Source organism: Mandrillus leucophaeus, unplaced genomic scaffold (genome assembly GCF_000951045.1).
Source record: "Mandrillus leucophaeus isolate KB7577 unplaced genomic scaffold, Mleu.le_1.0 Scaffold380, whole genome shotgun sequence".
Taxonomy (NCBI): Eukaryota; Metazoa; Chordata; class Mammalia; order Primates; family Cercopithecidae; genus Mandrillus; species Mandrillus leucophaeus.
In genome coordinates this window covers 1,343,185-1,353,260 of record NW_012104032.1, presented here as the reverse complement: position 1 = coordinate 1,353,260, position 10,076 = coordinate 1,343,185, and the positions used below count along the sequence as shown (strand labels likewise).

At 52.9% G+C, this 10,076-nt stretch overlaps 1 protein-coding gene across 1 annotated transcript in view; it reads left to right on the top strand.

Annotated features, from left to right (window-relative positions):
• The first annotated feature begins 246 nt into the window (after nt 1-246).
• Nucleotides 247-10,076, top strand: part of MYH7 (myosin, heavy chain 7, cardiac muscle, beta) — a 22,449-nt gene continuing 12,619 nt past the window's right edge. Inside the window, exons 1-21 of the mRNA XM_011990714.1 lie at nt 247-343; nt 796-1,004; nt 1,306-1,449; nt 1,738-1,894; nt 2,033-2,060; nt 2,677-2,785; nt 2,869-2,961; nt 3,065-3,128; nt 3,552-3,650; nt 3,888-3,991; nt 4,606-4,744; nt 5,175-5,293; nt 5,418-5,567; nt 5,852-6,022; nt 6,633-6,942; nt 7,221-7,288; nt 7,657-7,744; nt 8,442-8,559; nt 8,705-8,828; nt 9,111-9,247; nt 9,504-9,759. Coding sequence (XP_011846104.1) covers nt 804-1,004; nt 1,306-1,449; nt 1,738-1,894; nt 2,033-2,060; nt 2,677-2,785; nt 2,869-2,961; nt 3,065-3,128; nt 3,552-3,650; nt 3,888-3,991; nt 4,606-4,744; nt 5,175-5,293; nt 5,418-5,567; nt 5,852-6,022; nt 6,633-6,942; nt 7,221-7,288; nt 7,657-7,744; nt 8,442-8,559; nt 8,705-8,828; nt 9,111-9,247; nt 9,504-9,759 — 2,679 coding nt within the window. The 5' untranslated portion in view covers nt 247-343; nt 796-803. The remainder of the gene's footprint in view (nt 344-795; nt 1,005-1,305; nt 1,450-1,737; nt 1,895-2,032; nt 2,061-2,676; nt 2,786-2,868; nt 2,962-3,064; nt 3,129-3,551; nt 3,651-3,887; nt 3,992-4,605; nt 4,745-5,174; nt 5,294-5,417; nt 5,568-5,851; nt 6,023-6,632; nt 6,943-7,220; nt 7,289-7,656; nt 7,745-8,441; nt 8,560-8,704; nt 8,829-9,110; nt 9,248-9,503; nt 9,760-10,076) is intronic.

Here is a 10,076-nt window from a genome sequence, read left to right as displayed (position 1 = left end):
AAGGTACCACTAGATGGGTACAGGCAGGGGTGGGACAGTCTCGGAGGAGTGAAGAGGATTAGGGTTCAGGGTGAGTTGACACCAGGCAGCTGTTAGAACTAGTTCTTGAGGAAAAAGGGAAAAGGGTTTGAAAAACAAGAAGGATGGGACCAGAGAAGTTGACCGCCCTTTCCAACTTGTTTTGGAAGAGGGTGGATGCTGAAGGATAGAGCCAGGGAGAAGCACGAAGGTGGGACTGGCCAGGTTGGGCACAGTCTGCCCTGACACAGCCTCTTCCCTCTCTCCAGGTCCCCTGCAGGCCTCGGCCCCCTTCCTCATCTGTAGACACACTTGAGTAGCCCAGGTAAGAAAAGCTGAAGCTAGAGCACTGAGAATCTAGTGAGACTGGGCATTAGAGCCCCAAAGTCAGACTATGGAACTCTAGTTTCTGCCCTGCACTGGAGAAATATCTTGGCTATCAGGAGCTCCTTACCTGTGGCCAAGGGGTCCAGGGACAGATGAGGGTCAGAGATGGAAATAGTTAGATTTCTGCTCCTACAAGGAGCTCAGGGTACTCTTCCTTCCCCTAGGAGAGCTCCAGCTTGAGCAATAGTTAGTTGCTCCCTTTACTCTGGCAGGTTTGCTAGGCTGCTCTTCTGGTTAAAGGGTAACCTCAAAGAGGAAGGGACTCACTGGTATCTCTTCTTGATTCTTGAGCATGGTGCTAGGTTTTGGGGCTCCCACTGAAGGGGAGAGCCCAGGGAGGGAAGGGGAGAGTGGGCAGATGGAAAGGCAGCCAGCTTCTGCTCACTCCAGGCACAGCCATGGGAGATTCGGAGATGGCCGCCTTTGGGGCTGCCGCCCCCTACCTGCGCAAGTCAGAGAAGGAGCGGCTAGAAGCCCAGACCAGGCCTTTTGACCTCAAGAAGGATGTCTTCGTGCCTGATGACAAAGAGGAGTTCGTCAAGGCCAAGATTGTGTCTCGAGAGGGTGGCAAAGTCACTGCTGAGACCGAGAGGGGCAAGGTGGGTGTCAGACTAATGTGAGAGTCCACCCTGGCCACCTGCACACCTGGGTGGACACAGAGGGGTACACCCATGCCCCACCCTCACGTAGACCTGAGGATGGCCCCATTCTCCTTCCCTTTGGGGAAGAATCCAGACCCTCCAAGGAGCCCTGACCTTCCAAATCCCTCTGTCTTCTCCGTGAGATCCTGGTTCCTTCTCTCTTAAGCACTATTGCCCTGTCACTCACCAACTCCTAACCCTCTTGAGGGAGAAGGGAAAGCCCAGGCTGACAGGAGGGCCTGGATGGGGGCTCTTGCAGACAGTGACTGTGAAGGAGGATCAGGTGATGCAGCAGAACCCACCCAAGTTCGACAAAATCGAGGACATGGCCATGCTGACCTTCCTGCACGAGCCCGCGGTGCTCTACAACCTCAAGGATCGTTACGGCTCCTGGATGATCTATGTGAGTGCTGCACCTGGCCCCACCTCAGAATCTTTGTTGCTGCTCCATCCATGTCCACCCCAGGAGCCAAGAGTGTCTTCTGTTTGTGTCCAGGCAGGGTTACACTCTAATCTCATCCCAACATCCTTGGTTCAATTCCAACACTCTGGGGACTGGCATTACTCAGATTGAGTGCATGCAGAGTTTTTCCTTTCTCTTCTTTCTCTCCTGGGATCTTTCTCTAACTCCCAAAATCACCAGCCCTCCCCCTTTGCAACTGGCAAGTCACTGCTACTTTTCTATCCCCAGACCTACTCGGGCCTCTTCTGTGTCACCGTCAACCCCTACAAGTGGCTGCCGGTGTACAATGCCGAGGTGGTAGCTGCCTACCGGGGCAAGAAGAGGAGCGAGGCCCCGCCCCACATCTTCTCCATCTCCGACAATGCCTATCAGTACATGCTGACAGGTGAGAGGCCCCAGAAGGGTCTTCCTGAAGGGAACTGGGAGATGCCAGAAGGGAGAGGGAGAAGGTGAAGGAGGGGAGAAGCCCCACAAGAGCATTCTGTGCAGCTGCTGACCTTTCCTCCCCACCCTCTCCCCACAGACAGAGAAAACCAGTCCATCCTGATCACGTGAGTGTAGCTGCTACCCTGTTCCCTTCCAGAATCTCCCTGATCCCCGCCTCCAGCCCCATCAGGGATCCCAGGCCCCTAGGCATAGACTCAGCCTCTTTCCCCACCACCTCCTGCCCATCTCCTTCTCTTCTGACCCTTACCCTGACCCCTCTCTTTGATCTCCCTATTCCTTTCTGCTTTCCATCCCCTTCATGTTTTTCCTCTCCCACCTCCTTCACCCACTCCCCTCCAACTCATCACTCATTTATCCAGAAGCTCATTATCGCCATGTCTTCATCTCTTCCTTTTCTTTCCCTTCAAAAACATTTCCCATTCCTCCAGCCCCACCCACTTTTCCCAAAACAGCCCAGGCCCATCTCTTCCATTTACTTTGCCCAGCCAAGCACAGGCTCAGCCTGCCCAAACCAGTGCCTTCTGGTGGCATCCTTCCTGGTGCCAGCCCTGACCTCTGTGCATCAGAAGACAGTTGTGGATTTTGGGTGCAGATAACCTGGCAACTTCTTGTCCAGGGCTCCTACTCTCGGGTAGACCCAGGCATTCTCTCCTGCTTTGAGGCTTGTTGGTCTCCAGCAGTGTTGTTCACTGCCCAATAAGGCCCTGACTGTCTTCACAGCGGAGAATCCGGAGCAGGGAAGACGGTCAACACCAAGAGGGTCATCCAGTATTTTGCTGTTATTGCAGCCATTGGGGACCGCAGCAAGAAGGACCAGAACACGGGCAAGGTAGGCCTACTGCCTTCCAAGGTCCTGCACTGCAGAAAGGGAGGGGGAAGAGCTCTCACCTGCCTCCTTCTTGACTTCTGCAGGGCACCCTGGAGGACCAGATCATCGAGGCCAACCCTGCTCTGGAGGCCTTTGGCAATGCCAAGACCGTCCGGAATGACAACTCCTCCCGCTTCGTGAGTGGTCCCTGACCTTGGACTTGGGACTTGGACTGGTGGAGGGATGGTCTCAAATATGAGCCTTTCCCAGACTCATCACCACTCTCTTCCATCTCTCCAGGGGAAATTCATTCGAATCCATTTTGGGGCAACAGGAAAGTTGGCATCTGCAGACATAGAGACCTGTGAGTGCCGTGAATCTGCTAGGCTCAGCCTAAGCTCACCCTTGCTCTAGACCATCTGGTCTTAACCTCTCTCTCTCTCTCTCTCTCTCCTCCCTCCCTCTGTTTTTCTCCTCTTTAAGTCTATGTCTATAGGTGTCTCTGTTTTCAGATCTACATACCTGTCTTGCTCTGAGATTTCCTCTGCATCTTTCTCCATTTCTGTCTCTGCATGGCTAGGTGTCTTTCTCTGGGACTTCTCTCTGAGACTATTTCTCTCCTTCTGGGTCTCTGTCTCTATCTCTCTGTGTGATCTCTTTGTGTCTGTCCAACTAGTCTCTCTGGCTCTTCCCTTCCCTCTGCCTTTTGCTTGCTACGTTTATCATTAATTTTCCTTGTGCCCAAACCCTAACTTTTCTTTCTCTCCTTCTCCCCGCCTGTTCACAGATCTTCTGGAAAAATCCAGAGTTATTTTCCAGCTGAAAGCGGAGAGAGATTATCACATTTTCTACCAAATCCTGTCTAACAAAAAGCCTGAGCTGCTGGGTGAGTCACAGCCACTGACTGAGACCAACTATCTCCATGGCAACCTGGTCCCCTCTCCTTGTGGCTGGATTCAGCTGGCATGCCCTGGGTTTCATGGCATTGCTGGATTCAGTTCAGTGGGATGTGGGGCCAAGCCAAGCCCTGTCCTGTGCTCCTCCTCAGGCCATGTGCTGTGGTGAGCAGCCTCCATGAGAGCCGGGGGCTTGTGTCCCTCCCTAACCATGTTTTTTCCCCTAGACATGCTGCTGATTACCAACAACCCCTACGATTATGCATTCATCTCCCAAGGAGAGACCACTGTGGCCTCCATTGACGACGCTGAGGAGCTCATGGCCACTGATGTGAGTGTGTGAGGACCCAGCCAGGGGGTGGGAGGATTGGCAGTGAGGGGCAAACAGGGGTCCAGAAGCAGAGCTAAGATGCTGGCCATTGGTTGTTTAAAGTGGTATGGATCTCCTGAGAGCCAGAATGTGCCCTGTGGTCAGGGTGTACTGGGGAACGGATGAGGTGAGACAGGACTGGCCAGTATTTGGTGTTCTATCAAACCAGGAAGGGCTGAAAGTCATGAGACAGAGAGGCGCACAGCCAAGAAATAAGCATCACCAAGGGAGCAGGATGAGGAGGGAAAGCCATGCAGATGGCATGGGGCCAGAGGGCCTGTTAGGTGAACAGATGCAGACAGGTACGGAAGGCCAGGCAGGAAGCAAGTGTAGGGCCAGGAAGCATAAGTGGGTAACTCAGAAAAGCTGTGGCCACTGACATTGGGGCTGGGACCGTCTGACGTCTGCTCTGCTCTTGCATCTTCCATCCTTTGTTTTGGAGTTCCCCACTGGGTATGGGAGTCTCAGAACCCACAGGGATTAAGGAGACAAGTTTTCTCTACAACTTACAAGGGATCTCACTTACCCATCATACTTCTTTTTGGGGGGTCCACCAATACGGGGCCTCCCTACAGAACGCCTTTGACGTGCTGGGCTTCACTACAGAGGAGAAAAACTCCATGTACAAGCTGACAGGTGCCATCATGCACTTTGGAAACATGAAGTTCAAGCAGAAGCAGCGGGAGGAGCAGGCGGAGCCGGACGGCACTGAAGGTGGGAGGCAGGGATTCTAGGGGGCAGCTGTCAAGTCACCGAGGGCCACGTCTGCTCAGCAGTCATCTGTCTTTTTTTATTTTTTATTTTTTATTTTTTTTTGAGATGGAATCTTGCTCTGTTGCCCAGGCTGGAGTGTAGTGGCACAATCTTGGCTCACTGCAATCTCCACATCCTGGGTTCAAGTGATTCTCCTGCCTCAGCCTCCCGAGTAGTTGGAATTACAGGCATGCACCACCATGCCCAGCTAATTTTTGTATTTTTAGGATAGATGGGGTATCACCATGTTGGCCAGGCTGGTCTCAAACTCCTGACCTCAAGTGATCTGCCCGCCTTGGCCTCCCAAAGTGCTGGGTTTACAGGCGTGAGCCACCATGCCCGGCCAGCAGTCATCTCTTTACCAACTTTGCTATTTGTCTTTTCCTTCCAGAGGCTGACAAGTCTGCCTACCTCATGGGGCTGAACTCAGCCGATCTGCTTAAGGGGTTGTGCCATCCTCGGGTGAAAGTGGGCAATGAGTACGTCACCAAGGGGCAGAATGTCCAGCAGGTGGGTCCATCTTCAGATGATAATGGGTGGGCAGGGTAGGGAGACTGGCATGATGGGGTGGGAGTTTTCAAGTTCACTCTTCCCAATAACCCTGCTCAATATGGGTCTCTCCTCTACCTTGCAGGTGGCATATGCCACTGGGGCACTGGCCAAGGCAGTGTACGAGAAGATGTTCAACTGGATGGTGACACGCATCAACGCCACCCTGGAGACCAAGCAGCCACGCCAGTACTTCATAGGAGTCCTGGACATCGCTGGCTTCGAGATCTTTGATGTGAGTTGGGACCCCTGGGAGGGGGAGAACAATCACTCGCTCACTCCCACATTCAACAGCCATTTGCTGAGAGTCAGTTGTGGACCAGACACAGGAAGGCAGTGGGGACTGTGCGGTGACAGAGGCAGTCATTGTCCCTGTCTTCAGGGGAAGCCTTCTTCCACTGCCCTGACATGGAGGGGACCAGCCACGCCTTGCTGGGCTCGGGCACAGTGCACGGGCACAGCCCCAATGGCCACTCACACCCACTTCCTGACTGCTCCCACCCCTCATGCCCCCTGCAGTTCAACAGCTTTGAGCAGCTCTGCATCAACTTCACCAATGAGAAGCTGCAGCAGTTCTTCAACCACCACATGTTCGTGCTGGAGCAGGAGGAGTACAAGAAGGAGGGCATCGAGTGGACATTCATTGACTTTGGCATGGACCTGCAGGCCTGCATCGACCTCATCGAGAAGGTGCCTCTTTTGTCTCACCGCCTGAATTCTCCCTGCACACCCAACAAGAACACCATAGACAAAATAGCAGCCCCTCTCCCTTCTGGGGAATATAATCTTGACAATATAAGGGGCTGAAGGATCCTGAGCCCTTGGTTCCAGAGCCTATGTTGTGCTGAGCACCGAGGACAGGGTGGCACCAGGGACAGCTGAGTTCCCAGGGGCTTGAGAGTGGACACATGGAGGATGGGCACCTGCATGATGACCTCCCACACCTGCATGTTTATTGGGCCTGGTTTATGCATCCAAGGATCAGGAAGTGTGAGGATGGTGTGGGAGATCATAAGAGTGCACCTATTTTCAACCCTAGCATCTCAGGAATCTGGGTGGTGGGGTGATATGTACAGTTTTGATAGCAGCCACACTCCCAGACTTTCACAAAGGTCCTTCTGTCATCAGACAAAATCCTCCACCTTGAACCAGTGCCAGTCAGTAGATAACTGTACTCAGAGCTGAGCCTATTACCTTAACACCCAGCGGGGCACCTCCATGAGCAAGTATTGATCATAGAGCAGAATCCATGTCCACCTGTGTGAAGGACACTCAGTGATGCTCTCCCCTGCTTCCTCAGCCCATGGGCATCATGTCCATCCTGGAGGAGGAGTGCATGTTCCCCAAGGCCACCGACATGACCTTCAAGGCCAAGCTGTTTGACAACCACCTGGGCAAATCCTCCAACTTCCAGAAGCCACGCAATATCAAGGGGAAGCCTGAAGCCCACTTTTCCCTGATCCACTATGCCGGCACCGTGGACTACAACATCATTGGCTGGCTGCAGAAGAACAAAGACCCTCTCAATGAGACTGTAGTGGCCTTGTATCAGAAGTCCTCCCTCAAGCTGCTCAGCACCCTGTTTGCCAACTATGCTGGAGCTGATGCGCGTAAGTAGGAACTGAGGCTCCCAGGACAGAGGAGCAGGGATTCTGCCAAGGTTCTGAGCTAGGTCACTTGCTACACCCCACTACTTCAATGTCAGGTTGTACTCCAAGGTTTACGGACTCAGTGGGGTGGAACTTGGTGAAGAAACTGAGGCAGCCACATTGAAGGCCCTCACCCAAGGGCCAAATGCCAGCAAGGATGTAAAGAGGGGCTGTAATTCTTTACTCACGCCCTCACCTCCCCACACTGAGGCTTCTTTTGTTGACTCTCTTTCCTGCAGCTATTGAGAAGGGCAAAGGCAAGGCCAAGAAAGGTTCGTCCTTTCAGACTGTGTCAGCTCTGCACAGGGTGAGTGGGACCCAGCCCCAGCCAGCTCAGCTCCCCATCTGCCAACTCCACCTAGCCCGGCCCTTCCCTGCCTTGTTCCCGCTCCTCCCGCTCCCTGTCTCCTTGGTGCATTCGTGACCATTTTCACTCCATCTTCTCTTCCCGTCATCTCCTGGCCTTTTCACTTATTTACTTCCCATCTCACTTCTCTCCTCTTTCCTTCCTGTCTCCCACCTCTCTCCTTATCTGTGTCTTCCCTCAAGGGCCCTTCATCTCTGTGGCTCCTTGAATTCTCTCCATCTCTCTTTTCCTTCCTTCTTCTCCTCTCTCCTTTCTGCATTTCTTTCTTGCATTTTCTTTACTTTTCTGTCTTGCATTTTTGGTCACAGGAAAATCTGAACAAGCTGATGACCAACTTGCGCTCCACCCATCCCCACTTTGTACGTTGTATCATCCCCAATGAGACAAAGTCTCCAGGTGAGGCCACAAACTCAGGCCAGCCCACTGCTTGGCATACAGCACCCTGGGAACAAGACCTCCTAGGGCATTTCCCTACCTACCACCACAGCGGTTTCCAAACCACGTTCTTCTCTCCCCATCCCCCATGAGGCCTCACAGGCTACCTCCCTCTCAGTGCTGCCTTACACTTGGAGTGTATAATGTGGGTGATGTGTAAAGCACTCTGATGGACATTATCTCATCAGTGACCCTACAACCCCTTGGATAGCTGGTTCCAACACAGAATCTTAGTTCAGCTTTAAATTTACCTGCAGAACTACTTAATCCCCTAATGAGACATATTCAAATTGTTAATCCATTTTTGGCTGATTAGGAGACAGAGGCTCAGGGACCTGAGTTCAAGAGCTGGCTCTGTTCTTGATCAGCTTAGTGGCCTTGGGCCAGTCCCATAACCCCTCTGGGCTTAATTTACTAGTCTAGGAAATGGGATATATCTGTTCTGGCTACCACCTATGATAACAGGTATGAATCATATAAAAAAGGAATGTGAAAGCCTTGTGGTTAAAAATGTGGCTAGAAGAAAATGAAACAAATAAAGGATTATTACTACCTGACTTGCTAAGATTACAAGCTTATCAGTGACAGAGCCAGGATAGGAACCCAGAACTTCAGTTCAGTGTTCTCACAGACTCCTCCCACTTCCCTCCTACCACAGGGGTGATGGACAACCCCCTGGTCATGCACCAGCTGCGCTGCAATGGTGTGCTGGAGGGCATTCGCATCTGTAGGAAGGGCTTCCCCAACCGCATCCTCTACGGGGACTTCCGGCAGAGGTGGGTATGAGGGCGCCCCAGAACTCGTAGAATGGGGGAGCCAGGCTGCCCTGGTGGGAATGAGAGTCTGCAGGTGGCCCTGGAATTCTGTGGGCAGAGCAGATCACTGCAGAGCATGGGTGACTCTGGGCACTTCCCTCCTCAGGTATCGCATCCTGAACCCAGCGGCCATCCCTGAGGGACAGTTCATTGACAGCAGGAAGGGGGCAGAGAAGCTGCTCGGCTCCCTGGACATTGACCACAACCAGTACAAGTTTGGCCACACCAAGGTAAGGAAAGGAGACTAGTTAATTAAAGGAAAATATCTCTTGTGCATTGACTCCTCTCCTCATGATGCTTTTCCTTTTATAATCGTCTTAGCGAAATCTCTTACCTGTATGCTACCCCTCTCAGCAGAACATCTAGCACCACTCCCCTCACTCCAGCTCCAGCTGCCATTGACCTCCTCCCTGCAATCCTTTTCTAGGCTGCTACCCTTCCTAAGGTACTCCCCACTACCTCTTTCCCTCGTACCACTCCCTAGTCATGCCCAACACATACCTTGCCTGCAGGTGTTCTTCAAGGCCGGGCTGCTGGGGCTGCTGGAGGAGATGAGGGACGAGAGGCTGAGCCGCATCATCACGCGTATCCAGGCCCAGTCCCGGGGTGTGCTTTCCAGAATGGAGTACAAGAAGCTGCTGGAACGTAGGTGAGAGATCTCAAGAGGAAGTTTCTGCTTCTCTGAGGCCCAGGCTGGTTCAGGGGCAGTGTCAGGAAAAAGAGCTCAACAGGTCTTCAAACAGAGAGACCTGCAGGAGGCGCTCACATGAACACATTGCAGTCACAGGGTCAGAGGGCCTCAGGGAGAATGGGAGGGATGAAGAAAATGGGACATTCCCAAGGTTTCAGGACCTCAGGTAGGAAGGAGGCAGGAGGCTCAGCACTCCTTTCATGGGCCCCTGCAGAGACTCCCTGCTGATAATCCAGTGGAACATTCGAGCCTTCATGGGGGTCAAGAATTGGCCCTGGATGAAGCTCTACTTCAAGATCAAGCCGCTGCTGAAGAGTGCAGAGACGGAGAAGGAGATGGCCACCATGAAGGAGGAGTTCGCACGCCTCAAAGAGGCGCTGGAGAAGTCCGAGGCTCGCCGCAAGGAGCTGGAAGAAAAGATGGTGTCCCTGCTGCAGGAGAAGAATGACCTGCAGCTCCAAGTGCAGGCGGTGAGGCTCCTGGGCTACTGTTGGTTCTTCCACCCTGATCTACCTTCACCTCCCACAACCCTGCACCTCCCTGCACAGGGGCTCACTGTCTTGTTCCTTCAGTCAGAGGACTCTGGGCTCAACACTTCTAAAGACGTCCAAAGAGGTCCCCCAGGAGGAGGAAAGGGCAGAGGGAAAAGAGCTGACTTTTAAAAGCACAGGCTTTCTACTTGGGTTCAACCTAGATTCACAGCTTAATACTTTGTGACCTTGGGCAGACCATGCATCATCTTTGAGCTTCAGTTTCCTCTAGACAGGGAATAAAGCTGTCCATTTCA